The following is a 25,258-nucleotide window of genomic DNA, read 5'->3' on the forward strand; positions in this document are numbered from 1 at the left end:
GTGGAGCGTTGCCTTGTTTTTGTGTGTGAATCTCTGTCCGATGAAAGGTGGTCAGTTGTTTCCTGGTTAGTCATTACTAGCCAACCATGTGACACCTGTTAGACTACCCTAACAAAGTAAAAGTCAACTTCAGTGCTTGATAGCATGGGAAAAATAGAGTGGTTTTTGGTGTGTGAATCATAATCTTTGTTCAGCACTGCAGTTCTCACCCCAGTTCCTTTTATCAATAGCCTTCCACTTAGCAGAGTTTCAGTGATGCAGCTGTCTCTAAACTGTATTCTCCAAATCCGTACAAGAACTCTTAGATGTGAAGTGTGTGAAATACTCAAGGCGTGTTTTTCAGAGTTCTGTAATGCGGAATACTTAGTGTTGTCATGGAACTTTCCATGCATAATGAACACTGCTTTCACAATGGTACTGATGTACTATCAAAAAACTCATTCTGCCAGAAGAAGTGACAAGTTGACACCAAGCAGTCAACCACAGTTTGGGAAATACTCATCTAGGGTAAAGTAATAGTGTGAACTACGTCTGAAGAAGGCTAGGAAAAGGCTTTCCTGTGGTACCCTGTGAGGGTGGTTTCACTTACTAGCCCGTAGCCTGGTGTTGGGCTTTTGGAAACACAAAACTCTAGTCAAGTATCAACACCTTTCCAAGGCAGAAAACTCGAGAATAGAAAAGCAGTATAGAACTTAAAGTGGTTCAGAGAGCAGCTGAAACAGCACGCTTTTTTTTTTTTTTTAAATATTGGAATTTTAGGAAACCATTACTTTTTCTGGTGGGGTAAAGCCTCTGAAAAGGTATTGGGTTTTTTTTTCCTTGTCTAAATTTGGTTGTAGAGAGTAGCTCTGAAATATTCTTACTTTGATAAAAGGTGGAATAACCTAATTATGGTTAGTCTGGAAAAAAAAGTAAAATATGTATAATGGTCCATCCTAGTTTGTGTCATCTTCAGAGCACCTAGAAGAAATCCTGAGGAAAAAAACTGTGCTGCTCTTAGAAAACAGCTTTGCCTTTTCTAACTAGAAACTAACTAACTAGAAACTTTTCTGACTAGAACTCTTTTGCTCAAAATATCTATTAGGACAGAATGATAAAAGGCCTGTCAAGCTTTAGCTCAGTGTTGCCCTAATATTGCAAAAGGACATGTTCCTTGTTAACGGCAGAACAGCTCAACGTGTCATGTGCAGGGCAGTACTGCTTCTGCTTGTGTGGAAAAGTGCCCGAGATGACTGTTTTAATGCATGGACAAGCTATACAAATACGGTGGAAGTTAGGAGGCCTAGGACACAAGGTGGTTTGAGTAATAATGTTTTGGAATAATCCACATATGCTGCTGAAGGTAGAGAAAGGGTTGGTTTATTTTTTCCCCCATTATGGATAGTAAGTCATGTGTCTCACAAGTTTTTCTATGTCTGTGTTTTTATCTGTTTCCTACAGTAATCTGCACATATAATTTAATGTATTCTGAAGACCTTTTCACTTGTATGTGATATGTAGATTCTACAGCTTAATAGAAACATGTAGCAATCTGAAGTATCTTATTCATAAGGGACTTCATTGAGTACAGTTAATATTTAGAAATGATCTGAATTGTGGAATAAGCTTAATTTACTTTGCAAGTATCAGAAATGTTTGTGTTAACCATAATTATCAGGGTATTTCAACTAGTTTTTCTAACTAGCTCACATTGAAAAATAATCTCTTCCTGTCTGGAGACTGTTAGTAGTAGATGAGGGATGCTGGAACAAGACTGGATTTAGATTTTTGTGCTCTCAAGCACTTTTTGGATGCTACTTGGAAGTCATCTTGACAGTAGAGAAGAATGTGGGGAAATGTGCATGTACGGTCTGTTTGGGATAGGGTGTGGAGGTTCTTGCCAGCTGTGCACATGTGTCTGCTGCAGAATTTCTGTTCTCTTGTATTGTCTGTCTTCCCATGTGCAAAAGGTGGACATCCACCCTGAAAAGTTCGCATTCATATGGGGGGCAATGTCATCTGTGGCTCTACTGATTACTTTTCTCTGGGCTCAATAGGGTTGTGAGGGATTCTGTAACCATTTGTACTGCTGAAATGCAGGGAGCAGGGATGGTACGAGGGGGATGGAATACCTCTGGATTTGTAGTTTATGTAAGTATAAGTTTGTTTATTTAAAAAAAAAAAAAAAGTCTTGGCTGCTTTGGCAGTGTAACTGCAGTAGAGGAAATTCAGTGTGACTTGCAAAATTCTCGAAAGAATCTTGGCAGATGTGAGGTGGTTGTCAAGTTTATAGATGCGGAATGGGGTGGAGATCAAGCTAATGAGCCGTTGTCCCCGTGACCTGCTCGCCCGGCAGTGAGGGGCAGGGCAGGTGTGGAAGGAGTTGGTAGGAGTGAGGGTGGTGGTGGTGTTATCGGGGCTGGCAATGGGGCTGGGAGGTGAAGGGCTGTTCCTTTAAAGGACAGGTTATGGAGCAGTAAAAGTAATAAAATTTATGGGGCAGTGTGCTGGAGAGGCTTGTTAGCCTGCACACGTTTGGTTAAACCCTTTGTGGAGTTGTCCTGGTCACCACTGACCCTTGTCCCCTGGGTGCCTTTTCACCCTGCTGTCTTCCCTGTTTCTGTTAACCAAGCTACTCCTAAGTTGCTGTCTTCCCCCACCCCTTTTCTGTATTTGAGGATGATACTTACAATTTCTTGACACCTGGTAGCAATTACTGCACAGGTGCAGGAGTTTCAGTTGAACTGCTTTATTCATGGCGACTGTGGGTATGCCCACTTTGGATGTTCACTGCACCTACATGACACTTGTGCAGTGTTTCTGATATTTTAGGAAGTGTCGCACTATGGAACATAGGCTATGCTGATGTGTATGTCTGCAGTAATTTCCGTATATTTTAAACCTACCGGACTTACACAAAATAAATATGTTTGGGAAAGTCTAGGTAGAAATATGGAAACTCTAGTTTGAGAAGGTGAGCTCCCAGGACAGAAACACTGCTTTTGATAGAGCAGTCTTGAGTGTTTTACATTTGTGTCACTGAAGAAGCAGTTGTGCTGGGCACGGCCTGAGGCCCCTGGTCGTGGGTCCCCCCTGCCAGGGCTGCCCCGTCCTGTGCTCCTGAGACGTGGGTGTCCCCGTGCTGCTGTGGAAGGACTTGACGTTGGTAAGGCTTCCACCGTAGGCTGCCGGGTGGAAGTTTTCTGAAATGATGCTTAGCTGTGAAATCACACATAGCATGATTGCTGTGTATATATTTGCATTGGTGAAGGACTGTGTTTGCTGATCTGACAGTGGATGCTCTGTAGATCTCACTGACTTGTAAATACTGGATTGGCTTTGGAGGGTCATCTCCGCTTCCTCCTGCGTGGTGTTTGTGGCAGCAGAATCAAAGATTTCAGGTTCCCTAGTTCGGACTTAGTGAGCATGTTCATTTGGCTTTGGAAAATTGCTGCTCAAATAGGCTTACTGCTTAGAATGTGTATTCAAAGAATGTCTTACTAGAGTTAACCCATTGTCTTTATATTTAGTGGTAATTGCATCTGCAAGTTTTATTTGTATTGATAGAAGCAATATGAAGGATGTGGTGTTCTTGCACATTAAATTAATAAGACTATTCAGATCTAGCTTTTGCAAGTGAGAGCTGGAAAGTTACTGTATACTGGCAAAGTCTGTCTGCAGGAAGCTCCTCATAAGTGTTTGCATTAGCAGATCAAACTGTTTGCCTTTGAAGAAGCTGAATGGTCCAATTACATACAGAAGAGATTCAGGGATTTCATCAAAATTATTTGTTTTGACCTTATTGAATATTGTTTTGTAGTGTTGAAGTGTAACAACAGAAACAAGGAAAAAAGGCTAGAAAAATAAAATATACTTTGGCAAGACCTTAGTTTTTTTCCCGTCATTGTCAAAACATAGCATATTTTTCCTCTGGCAGTTTATCTTCTTGGGTGGACAGTGTTGACATGGTGTGTACAGGGCTTGCTTCTTACCAGATAGAATGCCATAAGCTGGGAAAGTAGAAACCATATGTTTTGCGATCTGTTTGGTGAATATAGTTACTTCATTCAGCTGAATTTTTAGTTATGGCTGCACAAAGCAGTAGACTCGAGAGCTGTGCAAACAGTAAAATTTAGCAAGTTGAATACTAGTACCTATAATCATAATTTAGGTCCCTGTCTTGACACATTTGTTGATGTGTTTTTCTCTAAGGGGGTTGTATGTGTCACACTTCAAATAAAAATGAAAGACGGAATTGTGCGATTGTTCAGCACTAACTGATGAGGTTTTTGAGCTACAGGTTGGCAGCTGGGAGTCCATTTTGTCATTCAGATGGTTGCAGAAAGTCAGGTTTCTGCTACATCCCTACTAAGGTGTTTTCTCAGTTTTCAGTGGAAGTATCAGTGTTGATATTGGAAGTTGGAAAGGTTTCTGCTGTTTGTTTATGCTTCTTGGTGTGACTGCAGGGCGCTGCCCGCCACAGGAATTCCTGGGGAATACTGGTGTACTTCTTTCTGTCAGGTTTCAAATGGAAGACTGATGATTTTGTAGGAGGTGAAAACACGTGGACTTGTGGATATGGAGCAACTTATGCTTGAAATACAAGTGGTTATGACAAAGTTATTTGGGGTTTGTCTTGAGTTACTGCTGTGTTATGTCTCTGCTTTGATGGCAGTCCATTTCCTAAAGACTGTGGATGAAAAAGGTGGGGCCAGTGTTTTAACCAAGCAACTGCTTCAAGAAATCTGTTTTGTAGTTTTAATTTCTGAAGGAAAAAGGTATTAATTTTTTTTCTGTAGGAAAACAGTCTTCTGCTTGTAGTATGTTTATACACGTTACTTGGGCAAGTACTCTGTGCTGAGTAGTTGTTTGCTTTTGGCTGATCTTGTTCTGCGCTTCAGTGAATTCCTTGATTATTAACTAGAGACCATTTTTTTTTTTTTTTTCCTTCAAGATCCGTCCTGTGATTGTTCACATCTCTAGGGTTTTTCCATGCACATATTTTGACTTTTCCGTGTTACCACCATGTGCTTGAGGTTTTTACAGAGCTTCTACATTTTTTAACTTCCAAGCTGATGGTGACTGCAAAAATATTTCTGTATAGCCACATCATGTTCTTAGAGAAATGTCTTTCCAAGAAGACTTGCACAGTGTAATCAGAGTTTGAGTATCATGTTTGTGTTTGGTTGTTGAATAGCTTTTTAATGTGGTCATAAAATACATTTGCTCATACAGTAACTTCTCTCCGTAGCGTTAGTGCTCTCTAAGTAGTCTTAATGCTTCCAGTTTCAGCTGCTGATTACAGAACCAAAACAAAACTCAGTTTTACCTCTACAGAATTATTGTCCTGAGGTCACTGTGCCATGACGTGGGTTACCTGCACAATGCTTCATGCTTTCCCTGTGAAAGCCACGGGTGTCTCTGCAAGTCATAATTTGTGCTACCTCCTTTTGATTAGATGTTCTAATCTAATTAGATTAAGTAGATGCTATCTAATCAAGGCATCCACCTTGTCAATCAGTGGCAGGTTTATTTTTCTTCTGTAGTTTCTAAGTATGTTTTATTCTGAAACTTATTATTGCAGGCTTATTTGTAGTTGGAAAAAAATCTTACTACTGTCCTGTTACCGCTGATGAACTCCCCGTGCTCTCTGAGGTAGTGCTGCTTGGCAGTGGCTGCCTCGTTGCTGGTACCTGTTGTTGGGAGTCCCTTTTTAGTATCTCACCTACACTAGATGGTGACACTCTGTTTGCAAAACACAAAGAAACATGGGGAGATTTTCTTCTATAGTCAGTTTTTGTGTGCTTAGCAGACCTTTTGTGATCTTTCTGAATTTCCTCCAAAAGACCGTGGTTTTGTTGATGTCCACCTTGTTCATTTTGACATTAATAACTGTATTCAGAGATGAGTTTCATTTGTTAGAGTTGCTTAGTACGCTAAATGACATTGAGGTGGGCAACTCGGGAGGGAGGCTGACAGTTTCTTAGACATTCTTCGTATGAATAGCATAATTTTCTACTTAGGAAGAATAGCTTTGGTTTCTTATTTTCGGATTGTTGAGAATGTGGCATTAAGCTCCAGGTTAAAGCTTTTCTTTGAGTTTCTTTTAACTATAGTCACGTGGTCTATCATCTAATAAAATAATTTTTTTACTTTATCCAATTTAATCTATAAAACTCAGCAAAACCACGATGTACTACTACTTTATCACTAAGTTTTTTCAAGGAAGATGCCAGACTTGGAAAACAAAGGAAAAAGAGTGAGGCAAACCAGTTAGCAACTGGAATAGCAGATTTTCAGAGGCTGTGATGGGAAGAACTTCCAAAACCTCCTCAGATTCTTCTCTGATCTGCATAAGGTACCATTAGACTTGAGACCAGGAACGTGTCTAAAGAAATTTAATACTTTTTATGCTAGCTTTGTCAGGGACATTATTAATAATGTTGCAATAATAATTCTACTGTCCTAGTACTTGCTGTTTTAAAACTAGTAATTTTCATCCTACTTTTAGCATTCCCCTTAAGCTTTTGTAAATCCCAGCATTCCTCATTTTCAGTGCAGTGCCATTTGATGCTTTGGATATTCAAGGTCAGGTTAGATGCAGTAAGAGAAACTCCTTCATAGCATATGTAAGCTATGTAGCTAAAACTTTCACTTTTAACTCCTTCCATTAGTTGCCATTCTTTTATTTGCAGCCTCCTCCTCAGCCCTCACCTGAAACTTACTGCCATATCTGGCAAACCACCTGTATTGTCTTAGAACCTGATAACTACTATTTTCTTTTTTATTTTTAATACAAGTGTATTTTCCACTTGCCAATTACACAGGCACCAATTTTAAATTGTTTAAAAAGTCTGGGTATCAAACCTGCAATTTAAGGTGTTGCTCTTCCTTCAGAGTTCTGAACTGGGAGTCCTCATTCTTTTCTTGCTGATAACTGGGTAGTAGAATACTTGGGATTAGGAATAGCCTATTTAGAGATTTCTGGGTGATTTGTTTTGCAAAACCAAAGATATCATCGTCTCTACAGTCCAAGTAGCTGCAGAAACAGCAGTCAGAAAAGATTGTCTTGCTATTATTTAACTGAAGTTGGTTTTATAATACTTTGATTGGGATGCGGGCAGACATCAGGTAAAGATGAATTTTAGAAGAGATAACCACAAAAAGCACAATATCTGACAAAAATATGTATGTATTTCCAGAACAAACTTAGTCTGTGGAGCTCATACTTTCTAGTAGCTCAAATATTTCAAGTTACTAATAGCAGAGAAAATTCGGAACTGTTAATTTTAGTATAAGGAAAAAAGGTGTCACTTTTTAAGGATAGGCCTGGGGAGTGGTGAATGAGTTCTCAGTGTATGGAATGGGCTGGTGCAGCTTCAGAAGGCAGTCTGTCTCTGGCTGTGCAGCAAGGAGGTCTCTGATGGCAGGAAGTTTCTGCAGGAATGCAAACATTTTCTGAAGTGAAGTTCCTCTTAAAAAGCGAAGCATAGTGATTAACATATTTGGCTCTGCCTGGTGTAAAAATACCCCACAATTACTGGATTCATTTCAGAGTGTGAGTGTGAGGGATGTTACGTAACTGGCTTGAGATGCGCCTTGCATAGAGTGGCACTGTGTCGGCTGTGCCTGGCTTTGCAGTTTTCAGTTCAGTTGGTTTGGTAGACTCATGGTGACCGTGCAGCCACAGCTCTGTGAGGTTACTGTAGATCCTAAATTTGACTTGAGTAGCATTTGTTATCCACAAGAGATAGCTGGCATGGTCATTTTCTTGTTTGGCCTAAGTCAAAACTGGCCAGCTCGGCTCATATCTGGAAGTGTTCAGCTGCTTGACAGTTGTATTACTGGATAAAGTGGAAAAAAACAGTGCAGCATGTGGGAAAGACGGTAGTCCAGGGGTTTATGTTCCTGCTCTTAATGTGTAAGAAAAAACTTGTCGATGAAGAGTTCAGTGGAAGAGTTTGGTCTGATGTTACTAAGTCAATATAGTAGCTAGCTACTACTTAAAAAAAAAAAAAAGTAATTGCCCTTCCTCTCTTGTGCATGATGGTTGTGGGTCATTGGACCCACAAGCAAGCAGCATGGAGGAAGACTGCAGGAAATGAACAGTTCCTTGTGTGTGTCTAGTTTCCCAGCCACGTGTTCCCTGGATGAACTGCCGTGGTGTCTGCTGGTCGCTTGTTCGAGGGGAGACCATGGACTGTGGTGTCAGTGGGGCAGCGGTGTCCGGGCCCTTCCAGTAACTGCAGGCTGCACTTGCAGTGTGCTCTGCAGTGACCGAGCTGGGTACAGGGTGGGGTAGGGCCTTTCCGAAGATTGAGACTTCTTCCCTTGCATTTTTCCAGCACTGATTTTGAGCTGTGATATTCACATCACTTGGCGTTTTCCTCCATATGTGTGGCCAGCGTTAGGGCTAGTAGCAATGCTGAAGCTGGAAGTGCAATAATACCAAAAGAAATGGGATACTAACAGAACACTGTGGTGGATTCTGTTTCTTTTGGCACTTTGTCATTCTTTCTTTCCTATCTACTTAACCCAACTCATCTAAATATTGAGCCACATAATGAGGTACTAGAAGACCAGTATTTTCAGGAATGTTTTTCTCTACTATTTTTGCTGAAATATGTTTTGCAGGTTTTGGTGGATTTTTTAATTCTTATTTTAAAGAACTTATTAAGCCAGGTCCTGTCTGGTGTTTTAGGATAATTACAGAATTTAACTATGGCGTTCTTGTTTTGCAGTTGCTCCTAATTCCCCCTATAATTCTGTTACTTACTAATCTCGAAATGTTTCTTTTTCCTCCTTTGTTAAAGTAAAAAAAAAAAAAAACCACACAAAAACCAGAAAGGGAAACTATTGTCATTGTGATGTCAAATAAACAGAGTAAACAAACTCATATTTTCAGATACTCTGTATTTGTGTACTTTTAAGATCTAAATTTTACTGTAGAGTTTGCCATATATTACTGTGGTGTCAGATCATTGTTCAGACTTCAAAAGCAATGGTCATAATGCCAGCCAAGAGAGATTTAAATTCTAGGAAAACTATTTTGATTCAGTAGTTTGTGAAATGGCTATACAACTGGTTCTTTCTGTATTGGCCCCAACAGCTTGCTTGCATAAAGAGTGTTCCAGAAAGGTGTCCAAGGCTGATTTGATTCTCTGTCATACTGTGTTCTGTCACTTTTTAGCTTTATTTGTATAAGTGATCACCTTTGAATAATAATGACATATATGTCCCCTTCTGTCTCTCTTTGTCGTCATTCCATGCTGTTGCATCAAACTATCATTAATTCCACCAGTGCCATTCCCAACATGTTTCTGTAGCCTCTTTTCCATCTCTGCTCTGTAGAGGCCTTTACAGTGTCCCTGTGTAGTCTCTTCATTGCTTCTGTTCTTGCAACCTGTCATTCAAGAAAATTTTCTTATCCAATTATTTTTGGGCAAATTTTAATCCCAGTATTGTCTCATCTCTGTAGTGGACAGATCAAATAGGGTTGTTTAGTCTTTTTTTGGCAGGCCTCTCATGAAGATCATGTTATTAATTCTCTTTTCAGTATTCTTTTTTTATTGAATAAGATTTGACCGCTCCAGAGTTTGCATTTTCTAGACCTTTGATCTTTCCTGTTTGCTTTCTTCTGCTGTCTTCCGTTGTTCTGACCCAAACTGGTCATAAGTATTTTAGCAGAGAACTGACTGAGGCTGAGTAGAGGGGCAGTCGCTTCAGGTGGTTTGTGCACTGTTCAACTGTTTATGTATAGTTCTATCCTTTTTTGAAATAGCATGAGAGCTGAACGTATACCACCTCATGATCCATTATAATCTAATATTTTTTTCTATGAAACTGTTACTTGTCCTGTTACTGGTAGTTTCTGCCTTTGTTTAGCACCTTGTGCTTACTTTCGTGACTGTTGTGCTCTGATCGGAGGCAGTTTCTCAGGTTTCTCTTTCTGCTGAATCCTGGTGTCTGTTACAATATTCAGTGACTGTTCGCAAACACTTCAGTTTTTGGAACTAGAATAGATTCCTATGAAGACCCTCAGTCAAATGCTTCCATTTTATCAGAGAATAGTTGGGTTTTGTGTTCAGCAAATAGGCTATGTTTTCCTGGTGTGAAATGTTACACAGAAGTGTTCCAAAGCCTAAATCCAAGGTGTGAGACATGTATTTCTCTGCTGGGAAGACTTGGTAATCTTTCTTCAAGCAAAGAATGACAGAGCCTTTAACTGTCTGATCTGTTTGTACCCGTGAATGTTTGTAAGTAACTTTTATATGAGAAAGTTACTGCTCTTTCTTTGTAGCAATGAATTAGCAAAGCTTTTTCACATTTTTCTGGGAAAGCATTAATAGTAAAGTGAGGCAAAATTGTTATTTGTGCTGTATGCAACTGAAGATTATAAAAACTGTATTTTGAAAAAAAAGCTGTTCATTTTAAAAAAAAAAAAAAAGAATCGCTTGCATCTGTTGAATACTTCAGATGCATTGTTTCTCGGGATGCAATGCATTGCTCTGGGTGTATGTCCAACGTCTTACAACAAAGAAATAGGCTGTTGTTTTCTGACTGGCAGCATTACAGGTGTATTTTCTGATGCCATCAGCCTGCTAGAAAAAGTGAGATAGGACAGTACTGTCATTGTTGTTGTTTCCTTTGGAAATTTTTTAATAGACTGCCAGCTTTATCATTGGTAATGTGCTTCTGGGTCTTCAATGCGTCAGAACTAAGTAGTATTGGACCTGATACCAAAGCCTGAAATTCACACAGAGTACTCCTCAGGGTTTGGGATCCGTTAGGTTCACGTTTTCTGTGTGTTTAACTTGTACTCTTGAATGTATTTAGTACAATGTGACACTAATATTATACAGAAGTAAAAAAAAAAAAGCAGCTTGATTATTCAACAAAATAATAATTTTATCAAATCAGATTTGAGATAGACCTGTCATTTTTATAGTTTTGTTTTTATTTTCATGCTGTCCTCTCTTTTGGCCAGAACCACACTGAGGCTAGCAATCAGATTAATTCCTTGTCCTCCATAACTGGCTCCTTTACTGTTGAAATTGTTGAAAGTAGGGCTTTTTAAAAAGTCTAAAGTACATGAAGGCAGGTATTTTGTTAAGCTCTTGCAAAAAAAAGTTGCTGTTACCTGGAACCCATTGATTGATAAACATGTTCATCTTCATTAGAAATTGCTGAGTGCTGAGGCAGGTTACTGTGCACGTTAGGGGTTGGCTCAGGTGATACCAGTGCTCATCTTCAACTGCAAAACAGAAGCACAAATATTTGTGGCCATTTATGAGCTGCTTGCTGTGCCATAAGGTAATGCCTTTAGCAGAGTTATGGTTTCTCTAGCTCCTGCTGTTTTAATACTATTTCTGCCCTAGAGCCTGTCCAAAGCATTTTTGATTGTCTTGCTTAATTTTCATTATGTGTTATAAGCATAGGAAAGTGCCAAGGAAATACAAGTCCTATGTGTATGTTCTGATTTTAGTAATGTATTTAGTGTCTTAATCGGTATCAACCTTTAAGCATAGTTGTTCTGTCTAATAACTGTGGTTTCTTGGTCATGTGATAAAATCCACTTTTTGTCTGGCTCGATACAAATCATTGCAGAAGAGGATTTTTCTCCTTATTTTTTTCCCTAATTTTCCTGACTTTGGGAATCAGCTGCAGTAAAACTGTGTGTGTGTGTGTGTGTGTGTGTATTTCAGATCGTATTTTTTTGCCTTTGCTTGTAAGAAATAGTTTGAAGCATGATTACTGGATTGGAAGCTACAGGTTTTTGAAGCATCTTTATCTCACACAATGGATTCCAGAATATTACTTTGCATTATAAAACTGTTAGAAAACTACTGTAGTTTAATTTCTAAAATCTCATTTAGTGGTGGTCTAGCTGCATGAGATCTTGGATGTGTCTCCCAAGCTGAAATCTCAGTATCTACTTTCCCTTCTTTCCTCTCCCATGTGTTGACAATGTAGTTCTTTCTGCCTTGTGAGTAAGAGGTCATGGACCAACTTGTTACCCAGTTTTACTTGGTAGTCTGCAACAGATTCCTACCAATGCCTCCTTTCTGGGCATAAGTACTATTATTCCAATTTACAGATGGGGAAACTCAGCCAATGAGACTAAATGGCTTGACCAAGGTCATTCAGGAAGCCTCTGATGAAGCAGGGAATTGAACCTGGGTCTCTGGCTACTCTCTAGCAACTGATGGACCATCCTTCCTTTCAAAACTAGGTAAAATTTAAGACCATTTTAAGGAATATTTTTGAACTTGGATTTTTTGCCATCTTCTGCTTTTTATAAAATATAAAACCCTAAAATGTACAGATTTTATGTTTTTCACAGATTGCATCTACATTAGATGCAAATTTTAATGCGATAAGCTACAGTATTTTTTCTATTATAATTGATGTTTAGAGCCTGTGTGTCACGTGATGAAAAAGGCCAATATATCTGTATTACCTGTGCTATGGTCTTCCTGTTGTTGCTGCTTTTATAGTGGAACTGATGTTGGAAAACTTTAGGGGAAATTCCATTTGAACCAGACCGTAGTTCTCTGTAGTGTGTTAAAGTCTGGATGTTAGGGTAGTAGCTAGACAAGAGTGTCTTCTGGAAAAAAATGCTTCAGGCTGTCTTTGTATATCAAATAAAGCAGAGCAGCCAAGGCAGAGTGTGAGAATTACAGGTGTGTGCACGCTCTGGGTTTTTTTTGTTTGGAAGAAAATCCTGGGTTTGTTGGTTAAAAATCCCAAATCACCAAAACATGAAAATCTTTGTTGTTTATACACTATAATTTTATTTTAAACAATAAACTATTGTTTAGACACTATAATCAGATATTGCTTAGGGGAGGCATTTTTCCCCATAGGAGAACTTGGGAAATCCTGCAGGTGTCTAAGCAACATCATTTTTTTAATGATACAGGCATACCCGCACTAAGTGGTATCTGGCTGCCGTCATCAGTGCGGCGGTTGAAAAGCCCTGCTGTTAACAGAGGTTCTGTTCTCACCAGCGGCCTCTCTGAGCTGGTTGTGTGTAGAGGTGGGAGGGTGCCAGGAGAACCTGTTGGTGGACGTGACCCTGTGAACTGTGATACGTGTGAGAGATAGTTTATTCTGGTGTAGCCAGGGCTTTAGCATACAGACGTTTCCCTCTTGACTCAGAACTACCGAGTTTTCAAATTAAGATGAGGGAGAAGACCAGGAAATTCTCAGTTACTGTGCAGCCACTTTGCATAAGGCTTCTGGGTTTTTCAGCAAAGGTAGAATATTCTTGTTTACCACGTCAAATATCAAAGGAAATATGTTTATTCACTCTCAAGGCTGTCTCTTCTGTCCTTGCTTTCCTTGCTTGAGGCACCTCTTTCAGGATTCCCTTAGTGTTTTTTCTCATAGAATCTAAGCATACGGGGCATCAGCTTATGAATATGCTGTAGTTTTCTGTTGTAATACACAGTGATATGTGCACAAATACTTGGGGTGCTGTGCAAGTCAGCTTCTGCTTCTTGTGCACCCAGTACACAAAGTGATTTCTGTTGCAGATTCTGGAAACAGAAACTGAGGACATCACTGTTTATATTGAGGGTTTCATCCTTTTTGTTGCTGTGTGATCTGTTGGGATCTGATGACGATATCATGTGTGGTGTTGCATGGATCAAGAACAGCTGCCCTGCGTTGTAGTGGCAATTTCCTTGTGTGTAGGAAGATACTCTATTGGGTATTGACTTAGAATTAGTAACACCTTTTTTTAATGGTTGTAAGTCAAAGTTTGGCAGGACTCCATTGCTCATGTTGATCATACAAAGATGGTAGAAACTGAATATTGAATATAAAGTGTGTAAAACAAACTTGACAGGACTTCTCTGTTTTGCAGGGGAGAGAGATAGTCTTGATATGATAATGTTGTCTTTTCTCTCCTTTTGACCCCATTTGTGGGTCTTGGATATTAGAAGGAAAAACTGTAAAGTCTGTTTGCTGAGTTAAGTGATGGGGTAGAATACTTCAGTTGGAAGGGACCTACAACAGTCGTCTAGTCCAACTGCCTGACCACTTCAGGGCTGACCAGAAGTTCAAGCACGTTATGAAGGGCACAGCCCAAATGCCTCTTCAGCACTGACAGGCCGGGGGCATCGAGCCCCCTCCAGGGAGCCCGTTCCATTGTTCGAGCACCCTCTCAGTAAAGAAATGCTCCCTGATGTCAAGCCTGAACCTGCAGTGATGCAGCTTTGCCCTCCTGGTGCCAGCACACACTGCTGGCTCCTGCTGAGCTGCTGCCCCCCAGCACCCCCAGGCCCCTTCTGCAGGGCTGCTCCCCAGGGCTATGCTCCCAGTTTACCCTTGGCTCTGGCATTGCTGTGTCCCTGGTGTGGAATCTGCCATTTTTTTTGCTACATTTCATGCTACTGATGATTGCCTGATGCTTCAGTCTATCTAGAGCCCTCTGCAGGGCCTCTTATCCCTTGAGAGAGGCAGCAGCATCTGCCTGTTTGGCATCCTCAGCAAACTTGCTAATGGTGAGCTCGACTCCTGCGTGCAGATCACTGATAAACACACCGCAGAGCAGCACCCTCGCGCCGGGCCCTGGTGACCGAGAGCCAGCCAGGTATAGCCCCATCCACTACAACCCTTTGGGCTCTGCTCTTCAGCCACTTCTACACCCAGCGTACTGTGAACCTGCTCATCTCGCAGTTGGAGAACTTGTCCAGAAGGATGTTGTGAGGGATAGTAACTGACTTATTAAAATCCTGAAAAACTCCCATCTACTGCATGGGTGGTCTCATCACAGGAGGAGATTAAGTTAGATAAACGGGAGTGTCCCTTTGTGAACCTATGCTGACTTTTGCCCGATGATTGCATTGTCCTTTAAATGTCTTTCAGTAGCACCCTGTGTGATTTTTCTGTAATTTTTCCCAGTACTGAGGTTAGACTGACAGGTCTGTAGTTCCCTGGGTCTGCCTTGTCACATTTTCCACTCAGAAGAGGGCGACAAGTGACAGAGATTCATAAATCCCCAATGGAGTGGTGAAACAAGTCTCAAAGTCCATACAGAAACATTTATTTATTTCCCATGGTGCATTAATTGAATGCATGATAATTGACTAAGTATATAACAAATTATGGCAAGCTGTGATATGCCTTGTATTTAATGATAACAAGGAAGAGGGGGAAAAGAGAAGAGGGGTAGAGATGGGAGGTGGGGAGAGGAAGAGAGAGGTCACAGGTCTGGGTTCCAGCGCTGGTCCTGCCTATGGGGGTCTTCGTTTTCTAGGAGCGCTCCTCCTGAAGTCCCACCCAATGTCACTTGTCATCCCCTTTTATTCTCATCCCTCAGAGTGGACTGCCTTTTTCAAAAGTTTTGTGGCTGGGCAGAACTCAGCATTCTTCTGCTATGGGTTAAATTAATCTCTCTTGCGATGTAAATTAGAACACATGCTTCTTACAGGCGGGGGGGGGAAGGTTTTTTTGTCTTGAATTGAGTTGGTGGTGATCTCCCCTGCCACATTTACCTTTCCCCTGATTACCACAGATTTTCACAGACTTCATGCTTCTCGGACCATCATCCAGCCTTTGGCGCCTTCTGGGATGGGATGTTTCCCTCTTATCAGTCTTCAGTTCCTTTTCAAGCATAAAGTTTGTTTGATCTTGTGTTTGAGATATTCCTCAGAGAAGCTTAGAGGAGTCTCTCCCCCCCCCCCCCCCCCTTTTCTTTTACCAAGTTCTGTCGCTGCCGTTCTGCATCCCCCACTAGGCAGAGGAATTTATGGGTTGGCAAAGGACTGGGTTTGTTTAGCTTTCTGCTTGGTCTCCCATGTTCCCCCGTGCTCTTCTTGTAAAGTGGAATAACGCTGGCTAGCTCCCAGTCAGTGGGGAGCCCCTCTGACTCCTCCGGCCTGTGGTGGGTGATCGGGGGGGGGTCTTGCTGTAACGTCGTTTAGAACGTTGCAGGTGGCGTCGCTGCTTTATGGTGGGTACACAGTGTTTGCAGAAAATTTAGTGATCCTCTTAAACATGAGACGCCGATCTTGAAGTTCATCACACGTTATATATTTCTTGTAGCGTTTTTTTCTTTTTTATAAACCAGGGAGTAATGTGTTAAATTGGCAGCTAAAAGTACAGCTGTTCCACTTGGTCAATTTATAACAATTCATAGAAATGTGAGGTGTTGTATAGGTTAAGGCTGGAAGAGATTTTCTTATAGTCCTACTTCATGGGTGTCACAAGGTAATGTGACTTGTTTAAGTCTTGTGTGAAGTAATAAAGAAAAAATAAACCTAATAGGTATCTTCATGTATTTGGGACAGAGTGGTAAGCCGCGCTTTATTGCTTGTTTGAATTTGTCTGCCTTGATCCTTGCCAGCTAATTTAAGGGGATGTGCTAGTGAGAGGTCCTGTGTATTCCCTTATAAAATCTTCCCTCCTTTTCATCCAATTCTTCAATATCTTGCAGAAAGGCATATTTTTCAAAGTCAGTGTTATTCTACCAGTTCTTTTTGACAATCTTTTTTCATATAACTTTTATGATAAGAATATCATAAGATGATTACCTCACTAATACTGTACATATAAACCATTCAATTTGATTATTCTTACCTGATAGTCCTTTTTTTGTCACATGTTACTGCCTAAGTAGGACAAATATAATGTTAAGAAGGGTACAGGCCCACTGAAACCAGAAAGGTGTTCAGTCCAATTTACATTATATTGCTGAAATCTGTTGAATTGAAGGAAGAATATCTTGAAAGGTTCTGTCTCCTTTCTCTGCAGGGCAGCTCAAGCAGTAATGGAGTTCAAGAATTCATCATGAGAATTGCTTCATATTCTCTCCCTCTCCCCTTGGAGTTTGAGCTTTTGAGTCTAGGGGGAGGAGTGGGGAAGAGGAGTATATGAGTGCTCTCTAATACTCTTTTAATAGGGATTACTGGTAAAGCAGAGAGCTGTCTGGTTAGTGCTCTGTTAACGCCCACTGATCTTGTAATTATTACAGAACTCGGTTTTGACTTTCTAGCTTAAGGTGTTTCTTAGCTGATTAGGAATTTCTGGCTGTTAATCTGACATAATTGATTATCTTTGTGTAGTATGTAAATTCTGTAGATTAAAGATTGGAACGCGACTTGCGTTAACATTTAATAGCCGTAGTTGTTAGGATGTGGAATGAGACTTGTAGCCTGCGTCCCTCCTCTTGGCATTCTTGCCATGTAATTTTATATGACTTTAACGTTTGTCCTTTGTGATAGACAAAAAGAGCATTATATCTTGGAATAGTGATTTAGAATTGTGTGGTTTATGATGTCACACTTGTAAATAAGGTAATGAACAATCCACTGAGTAGCTATTTCTGGATAATCTCATGACATCTAAAATATTTGCACTTGGTTCGGGGATTTTAATAATGTGTAAGGCAACTCAAAACTTCTGATTTAGAGTGGATTTCACAAACACAAACTTTCCTGGTGATTTATTTAATTCTGTGAATTCAGTCAACCATACTGATACAGGCCATCTGTTGAAGTGCCAAGTAAAAGTGTCTAAATTCTCAAATTCTGATGTGAAAGAGGCTTGCATTGAGCTGTATTTGGGGATGAACAATTTTCATATCCAATTTTGTATGGGGAAATGCAGCATTTGGAGCCAGTGATGTGTGTTTGGGGATAAATAAGTTTTCAGAGGTTAGTAATTGCTGTGAATTTGATTCCTGTTTCCTTTGTAATGTTCAATAGCTATCAGTGTTATTAGAATGCTTATCCTAATTTTTCTGACTAAAGAAAGTCTGACTCCTTATCCATAGGGATTGTAGGAATCTATTTTTTTTCTATTCAGTGTCTGAAAAGAGCTGAAATGCCTTCTAATTTTTTCTTTATCAGATCTTTGTGGAATTTGATGGCTGTAACTGGAAGCAACATGCTTGGGTTAAAGTCCATGCTGAAGAAGTGATAGTGTTGCTGCTGGAAGGATCATTGGTCTGGGCACCTCGAAGTGATCCAGTTATGCTTCAAGGGGCTCGAGTCTCAGTGGCACAGTGGCCTGCACTGGTGAGTATTTGGCCAAAAGCTCTCATATCCTCAGAGGTGTGCATCAACTCCACTGTGAAACACCAGGCTTGGATATCATAGAGGGTACCATTTTGCAGGTACCACAAATTGCTTGGGGATGTTTTGTTTGTTTTGTTTTGTTTTGTTTTTTTTAAATGGTGAGTATAAGGTCAGTTAACTGGGAATTATGGTGCCTTTGGAACAGCATCTGAGGGGCAGTGTGCTCCCAGTTCCTGCCCCAGAAATTCAAAGCTGTTACTTTACAAAAGGGAGATAATGTTTGCAAGTGCGTTTCTGAAGAAGTGTGGTACATATCTTTTCAAAGATGATTTTTCCCTATTTTAGAACTTTTGAGTGTGTTAGGTTTTTCTGAATTGTGAGAATAAACCTTTTGGTCTTGATGTGGACTCTAGAGTTCCCTATGGTAAAGGTGGCTGCATTGATTGAACAGATTTTCCTGAAGGCATTTTGGGGAAGAGAATAAGACTGTGTTTTGTGCCTGACCTGTAAGCCATAAGTTGGTCTCTGGTTGTGGTTTGAGCTCAGAGGGCAACTGAGCACCACACAACTGCTCATTCCCCCTTTCCCCCCAGCACTGGGTAGGAGAGAGTAAAGCAAAAGGCTTGGGAATCCAGATAAGGACAGGGAGCAGTGACTTACAGTTACAGTCACAGGCAAAAGGCAGACTCTTTAGGGGAAGAACAAAAAGACATAAATTTAATTCAGACACTAATACCACCACCACCTACAGAGTAGGACAGTGGGAAGCATTACCTCCTCTTAAAAACACCTTCCTCCCACCCATCCCTTCTTCCCCGGCTCAGCTTTGCTCCCCATCTCTCCCCCTCCCCCTGGGCGGTGCAGGCAGGGGCAGGGGATGGGAGCACAGGCCCTGTTCCTCCCTCCTCGGTTCTGCCCCTGCCCAGCCTGGCTCCCTGGAACAGGAGACAGTCCTCCACCACCTCTCCCCACAGTCCTCCACCACCTCTCCCCACAGTCCTCCACCACCTCTCCCCACAGTCCTCCACCACCTCTCCCCACAGTCCTCCACCACCTCTCCCCACAGTCCTCCACCACCTCTCCCCACAGTCCTCCACCACCTCTCCCCACAGTCCTCCACCACCTCTCCCCACAGTCCTCCACCACCTCTCCCCACAGTCCTCCACCACCTCTCCCCACAGTCCTCCACCACCTCTCCCCACAGTCCTCCACCACCTCTCCCCACAGTCCTCCACCACCTCTCCCCACAGTCCTCCACCACCTCTCCCCACAGTCCTCCACCACCTCTCCCCACAGTCCTCCACCACCTCTCCCCACAGTCCTCCACCACCTCTCCCCACAGTCCTCCACCACCTCTCCCCACAGTCCTCCACCACCTCTCCCCACAGTCCTCCACCACCTCTCCCCACAGTCCTCCACCACCTCTCCCCACAGTCCTCCACCACCTCTCCCCACAGTCCTCCACCACCTCTCCCCACAGTCCTCCACCACCTCTCCCCACAGTCCTCCACCACCTCTCCCCACAGTCCTCCACCACCTCTCCCCACAGTCCTCCACCACCTCTCCCCACAGTCCTCCACCACCTCTCCCCACAGTCCTCCACCACCTCTCCCCACAGTCCTCCACCACCTCTCCCCACAGTCCTCCACCACCTCTCCCCACAGTCCTCCACCACCTCTCCCCACAGTCCTCCACCACCTCTCCCCACAGTCCTCCACCACCTCTCCCCACAGTCCTCCACCACCTCTCCCCACAGTCCTCCACCACCTCTCCCCACAGTCCTCCACCACCTCTCTCTGCCATGAACCCTTCCTGTGGGCTGCAGCCCTCCCCAGGCCGCTCTGCCGTGGGTCGTCCCCGTGTGCTCCCAGCAGTGGCCTCCAGCCGTGAGGGTTGCATCTCCCTGCAGGGTCCGGCCGCCTGCTCCTGGCTGGGCCCCCCCGTCAGCCAGGGCCCCACTGGACCTGGGAACCAACTACTTAGCACTGCAAAATGGGTGGTGTTTTTTGGGGGTGGGGGTGGTTTCTGGTTTCTTTCTGAGATAGATCACTTAGGAGTGTATATTCATCCTTCATTGTCTTTCCTGTGGTCCTGTTCACTTCTAGGAAATAGTTTTACATAAACTGAGAAGATAAATTGTGTATTTACACAACATACACTGTTGTGTACAGTAGAATGGAGTGTGAACAAACTTGATGAGAGCTGTTAAGCGAAAAATGTTGTGAATGCTCGTGTGTTAAAACCATGTAAGTGTGAGCATGACACAGATAACACGTTTCAGAGACTCCAGTGGTTGGCAACTTCCTCTTCCATCGTCCAGTTCCGTTACGAGGTTATCGTTCCGATTCTGCTAGGTAGCCCTAGTGACTTGTCCTGCAACCTGAATATCAACAGTACACCTGTTAGGAACTTCAGTTTTGCACAAAACATGAGCAAAAAAAGGTCCCCTTTAATAATATGACTATAAATTACTTACACCTAGACTTCTGTATGGGAATAAAAATGCTTCTTTAAGGAGGTGATACCTGGAATATGTAGCATAGCTTTTATTTTTAACCCGAGCATCGGAAGGTGCTTACCTATGAAAAAACAAATATCACAACAGGTGTTTTCAGTTCTGCTTTGAGTTCTAATGAAAAAGTAAAGCAATTGTCTGTAATTCCTTCTTGTAATATGCCACACTTGCAAGAATTATTAGTTTAGATGTAATGAGTAAGAAAACTCAGGCACTGGGTGATAAAGAGAAATTAAATATTTTATTCTTTGTGATACTTAAATAGCATGTGAAAACAGCTGTTGTTGGCTTGTATGTGTGCTCAACCATTTTTATAACGTTTGGTTTTTGTTGTTCATCACAGACCTTCACTCCTCTAGTGGATAAGCTGGGTTTAGGCTCTGTGGTCCCAGTGGAGTTTCTTCTGGACAGACACTTACGTTTCCTGTCTGATGCCAGTGGATTACGTTTGTTTCAGGTATTTGTTCAGTTAAAGTGCAAATATAACTTTATGCTGTGCTTGTCAGATTAATTTTTTTTTTTTTACAGTTCCACTTAAATATAATTGTCTCCTTTCTTTCACTGCCCTGTCATGTATTTGCATTTGTTTCCCTGCTTTCCCAGGTGCTTACATGAACCTCTATCTGCATTTGAAAAGTCCTAGTTCCTCTATTCTGGGCAGGTGCAGAGCTGGCTGTCAAGTGTCCTGTAGCTGATAATTGCAGTGGAAGTTTCGCAACAGCTTTTGCATAGCTAGTCCTTTTTTCCCTTCTGGCATGTTCAGCAATGTTTTTCTTAATTTTACTTTTTTTGGCTTGTCAGTCTCTGAAGACAGTCCAAGAAGAGCTGTCCCTTAAAAACTAATGATTCTATTACCTTAAAAGACTATACGTTTATGTTAAAACTGTTTGTTGTTGGCAGATGGGAACAGAGAGTCAAAATCAGATTCTGCAGGAACAGCCTTTACTAAGAGAATCTGTCAATGCATTGATCAGTGACCAGAAGCTTCAGGAGATATTTAGCAGAGGTGAGACTGTGATTTTTCTATCTCAAAGCTACTTTACGGTGGAATGGTTTTCGACTATGCCGGGATTTGTGAAGGAGAATAATAATAGTATCTGTTACTGTTTGATTTGGAAGGTCACTTTCCCATATTGTTTTGCAAGTTCTTTAAAGGTAAGCAGTTGCTGAGATACAACCAGAAATACCTACTGGGGATGATTACTGAAGATGTAGTTAAAGTAGGACAACATGTTACTGATAAATGTCCATGTATTTACAACTTCCCTTATTTGAAGTTTTAGCTTTGAATTTTAAAAGTTTTGCTCATGTTCTGTGGTTCTGTTCTATAATTCTGGAAATTTAGAAGTGAAGTTACTCTGTAGTTGTTGATGTTTAAAAAATTTCTTTTGTTATGTCATATTCAGATTTTGGCATTTTGTGAATTAATACATTTATTGTTTAAGTTAAAAGATATGGTGTGGCTGTTCAGTGTGGAGTTAATACCTTAACTGTTGTCTGGATTGTGTGTTAAGGTTAAGCCTGGTTGCAGTTTTTGTTGTCAGATTGGGGTCTTGTAGCTCTGGTCCTGAATTGATTTTCTATCCAGAGTTTGGGTTTGTGGGCCATGTGGCTGCCCTAGAGGTAGGCCACTGTATTACACTTGAAGGATGATGTAATTCTTAATGGGGATTTGGTGCCTTTGGTTAAATGAAATATTTATTTGTAAAAATGCTATGAGGACAATATTTCTTATATGAGCAAGCAGCCTCAGAATTGTCTAGTTTGGAGCCTTCTCCTGAAGCACATAGTTCTTGTATCAGATACAGGCGGATGGATTATGTGAATTTCAGTCATCTAATATTAAAGATTTTTTTGTCTGGAATTAGGGTTTGGAGGAAAGTTCTGCATGCTGGTGTGAAGGGTGAGGGCAGGGTCAGAGGAAACCTTTCTGTAGATGATCCATTACTCGTGTCAAAGAACTAAGACTGGTTGGTTTAGAGACGTTGGATGTTTGTGCCATTATATCAGATTTTCCAGTTACAGATACGTGTTTCTGTTCTGAACTGCATGCAGTTTATACTGAGATTTGATGTATCTGGACTGAGTCAGAGTGCTATGACTGTCCACTAAATTGATGCTTCAATATGACTTACCTGTAAGTTAGAAAACAAAAGAGTTTACTTAAAGGAGCCCCTGTCTAGCTTGATTTTTGTCAAGGGAGCGAGTTTATTTTGATCTTTCACGTTTTGTTTTGGTTTTTTGTTTCTTGTAAACTGTATTAATTTTGTCCTTACAATAGCTTTGAGTTACAGCAATGAGAGCTTGCTGACTTTTTACAACAGAATGCTTGGCTTATGTAGGATTTGCAGCAGAAGTCCTAGTGTTTTAATTTCTTTCCACCCGAAAGATGACACTTCCAGCCCTAATTATGCACACAGAACTATTTTTTATTTTATGACTCTTGGCTAGTATGATACGAAGCTTGTCCGGAAAATGTGCTCAGAAGTTCTTCTTTTCCAGGTCCTTACAGTGTCCAAGGCCAAAGAGTTAAGGTTTACCAACCAGAGGATGAAAATAGCTGGCTTTGTGGTGTTGTGAGCCATCAAGACCCAATAACTCGTCTTATGGAGGTGTCTGTGACTGAGGTAAAAATATGAAGCAGTGCTTTGGTGTTCCTAAAATACCATTCCCCAACATCTCATGGAGAATGACAGCTTCACCAGAACTCGTACTTCTGGTTCTTGTGTATTTTCTTTAAAAATGAGTAATTATCCATGTTGCAATTCCCAGAATATTTCTGTTCTGTTATGATGATTTTCCACAACAAACAGTGATGCACAGCCCAGGTCTACAAAAGAACCTATAAGAATTTATTTGGCAATGAGCACTATATGAAAAACCATTGCGAGTGGCTTTCTAGGTGAGAGAGCTTGCTGGTGTACAGAAAGGAACCTCTGGGTCCATTACACTTGTGGTCTCCCTGTGTCTTCTCTCACGCTCTGTCTGACAGGCTTTGCAGGTGGTTTGAAACAAATGTAGCACAGGAGATGAAGAAGTCTTAGTCTAAACAGAACCGATTGGTGTATTTGAGCTGAGGGTGTTACTTTTGCCCTGTTCCTATCAGTAGGCCTAGCGTGTGTTGTGACCGGCACAGAAGATCTGTGCAGGCTGGAGTTACCTGGTTTGTATTACGTGGTCCTGAGCAGCCTGACAGGTAGTTCAGGCTGAGCAGCAGCCTGCTCCTAATGGCTTCCTTTGTCAGGAGCAACTAGAAACAGGTCTGTGGTACTGTGTGTAGGTTGCTGTAGCAGCAGCACTCTTAGGGGTTTGTGGGTCCTGTCCCATGCCCCTTGCACCCGAAGCCTTTTCCGCGTGTAAAACAAATGCACTGAATGTGCCCAGTAACTCCTGTGTACAAATGCAGTGATCCTGTGCTCTGACCACTAGATCTATTGCTGGTGCACAGGAAAAAATTGTGCTATGTATGGTAAATAAGTGTAGTACGTCAGAGAGACATTGAAACTGTGGAGTATATGCTTTCAGTAGATACAAGCCAGGAAGCACCCAATTTACTGCATATCTACTGTGAAATAAAAAGGTAACCTCCAAGCACAGTTAGAGAGATGGGGTGTTCCTTGCTCCTTTCGGGGAGACACTGGTGAGGGTGGTTAGCGTAAACTGATGTGCCTCCTTCCAGAAGAGTTTTCTACATCTAGCAGAGTGAATGTGCAGAAGGCTAGAACAACAGTAAATCACATATAAGAAGAGCTGTGGTTAATGCAGTGAATGCCTCTAGAGATGTTCAATAGGGCAAATACACAAGGAAACAGTGGTAGGAATAAAATCTGAAAGTTTTTGAAATAAAGAAGGAACAAAAGGATAGAAGGTAAACTGGAAGGCTGGAGTGTTACTGAGGAAGTGGGACAGAAAGAAAAGGCAAATGGGGAAGGGGCTGCAAGTAACCCTGTGTTTAAGGTCACTTATGTTGATACTGCATACTCTGAAATAAAAACTAATGTCCTCTTTTCTTCCTTCTCAATATCAACGTGCATAAAAATTAGAGTGGTGAAATAAAGTCGGTGGATCCTCGACTGATTCATGTGGTGATGGATAACACGTCTCCCAGCGAGGTACTACAGCAGTTCAGGTCTTGTATATACAGTGTGGACCTTCATAAAGATTTAGATGCAAAACATCTAAAAAACATGGAAGCAACTGAAAACTGATGCTGTGTTCACTGTGGGTTTTTGATAATGTAACTGGAAGAGGGACATTTTCTTCACCAGTTTGGGAGATGGTCACAGCTTTCTTGAAACAGTCTTCTCTTTTCAGGCCTATTTTACTAAGCTCAGCATGGATCTTGGGGGGGTCAGTAATCATATTTGTTGTGCTCCATTTTAAGGGGTAGTGCTTTGATAAAGAATGTCTCTACTCACTGCCTTTTTCTAATGGGACCACTCTGTGCTTCTTCACAGACCTTCTTAGGCATTTCTAAAAATTACCATCCTGCTTCTCTGAAGCAGACTTGTATGTCTGTGGCATTTCATTGCTTCAGTTGAGAGGTTCCATGATAACATTTGAACCTGTGTTTTTACCCTAGGTTAAAGGGCAAGCTATCTCCTGTAGTTAAATATTGTAGTGTTTGGGTAGTGGACAGAAAGGATTAAACTTGTAGCAAAAATTAGTGTGCAAATAGTTTTCATACATTATCAAGAACTGTGTTGGAGTGTGGCCATGTTGTGTGTTTCCCAAAATC

The 25,258-nt window shown here is 41.5% G+C and overlaps 1 protein-coding gene across 1 annotated transcript in view; it reads left to right on the forward strand.

Annotated features, from left to right (window-relative positions):
- Nucleotides 1-25,258, forward strand: part of KDM3B (lysine demethylase 3B) — a 63,595-nt gene that overhangs the window by 1,612 nt on the left and 36,725 nt on the right. The window contains exons 2-6 of the mRNA XM_074916453.1: nt 17,838-18,005; nt 20,864-20,977; nt 21,421-21,526; nt 23,023-23,147; nt 24,564-24,632. Of these exons, the coding sequence (XP_074772554.1) occupies nt 17,838-18,005; nt 20,864-20,977; nt 21,421-21,526; nt 23,023-23,147; nt 24,564-24,632 (582 nt within the window). The remainder of the gene's footprint in view (nt 1-17,837; nt 18,006-20,863; nt 20,978-21,420; nt 21,527-23,022; nt 23,148-24,563; nt 24,633-25,258) is intronic.

This window comes from Athene noctua, chromosome 12, assembly GCF_965140245.1.
Source record: "Athene noctua chromosome 12, bAthNoc1.hap1.1, whole genome shotgun sequence".
NCBI lineage: Eukaryota > Metazoa > Chordata > Aves > Strigiformes > Strigidae > Athene > Athene noctua.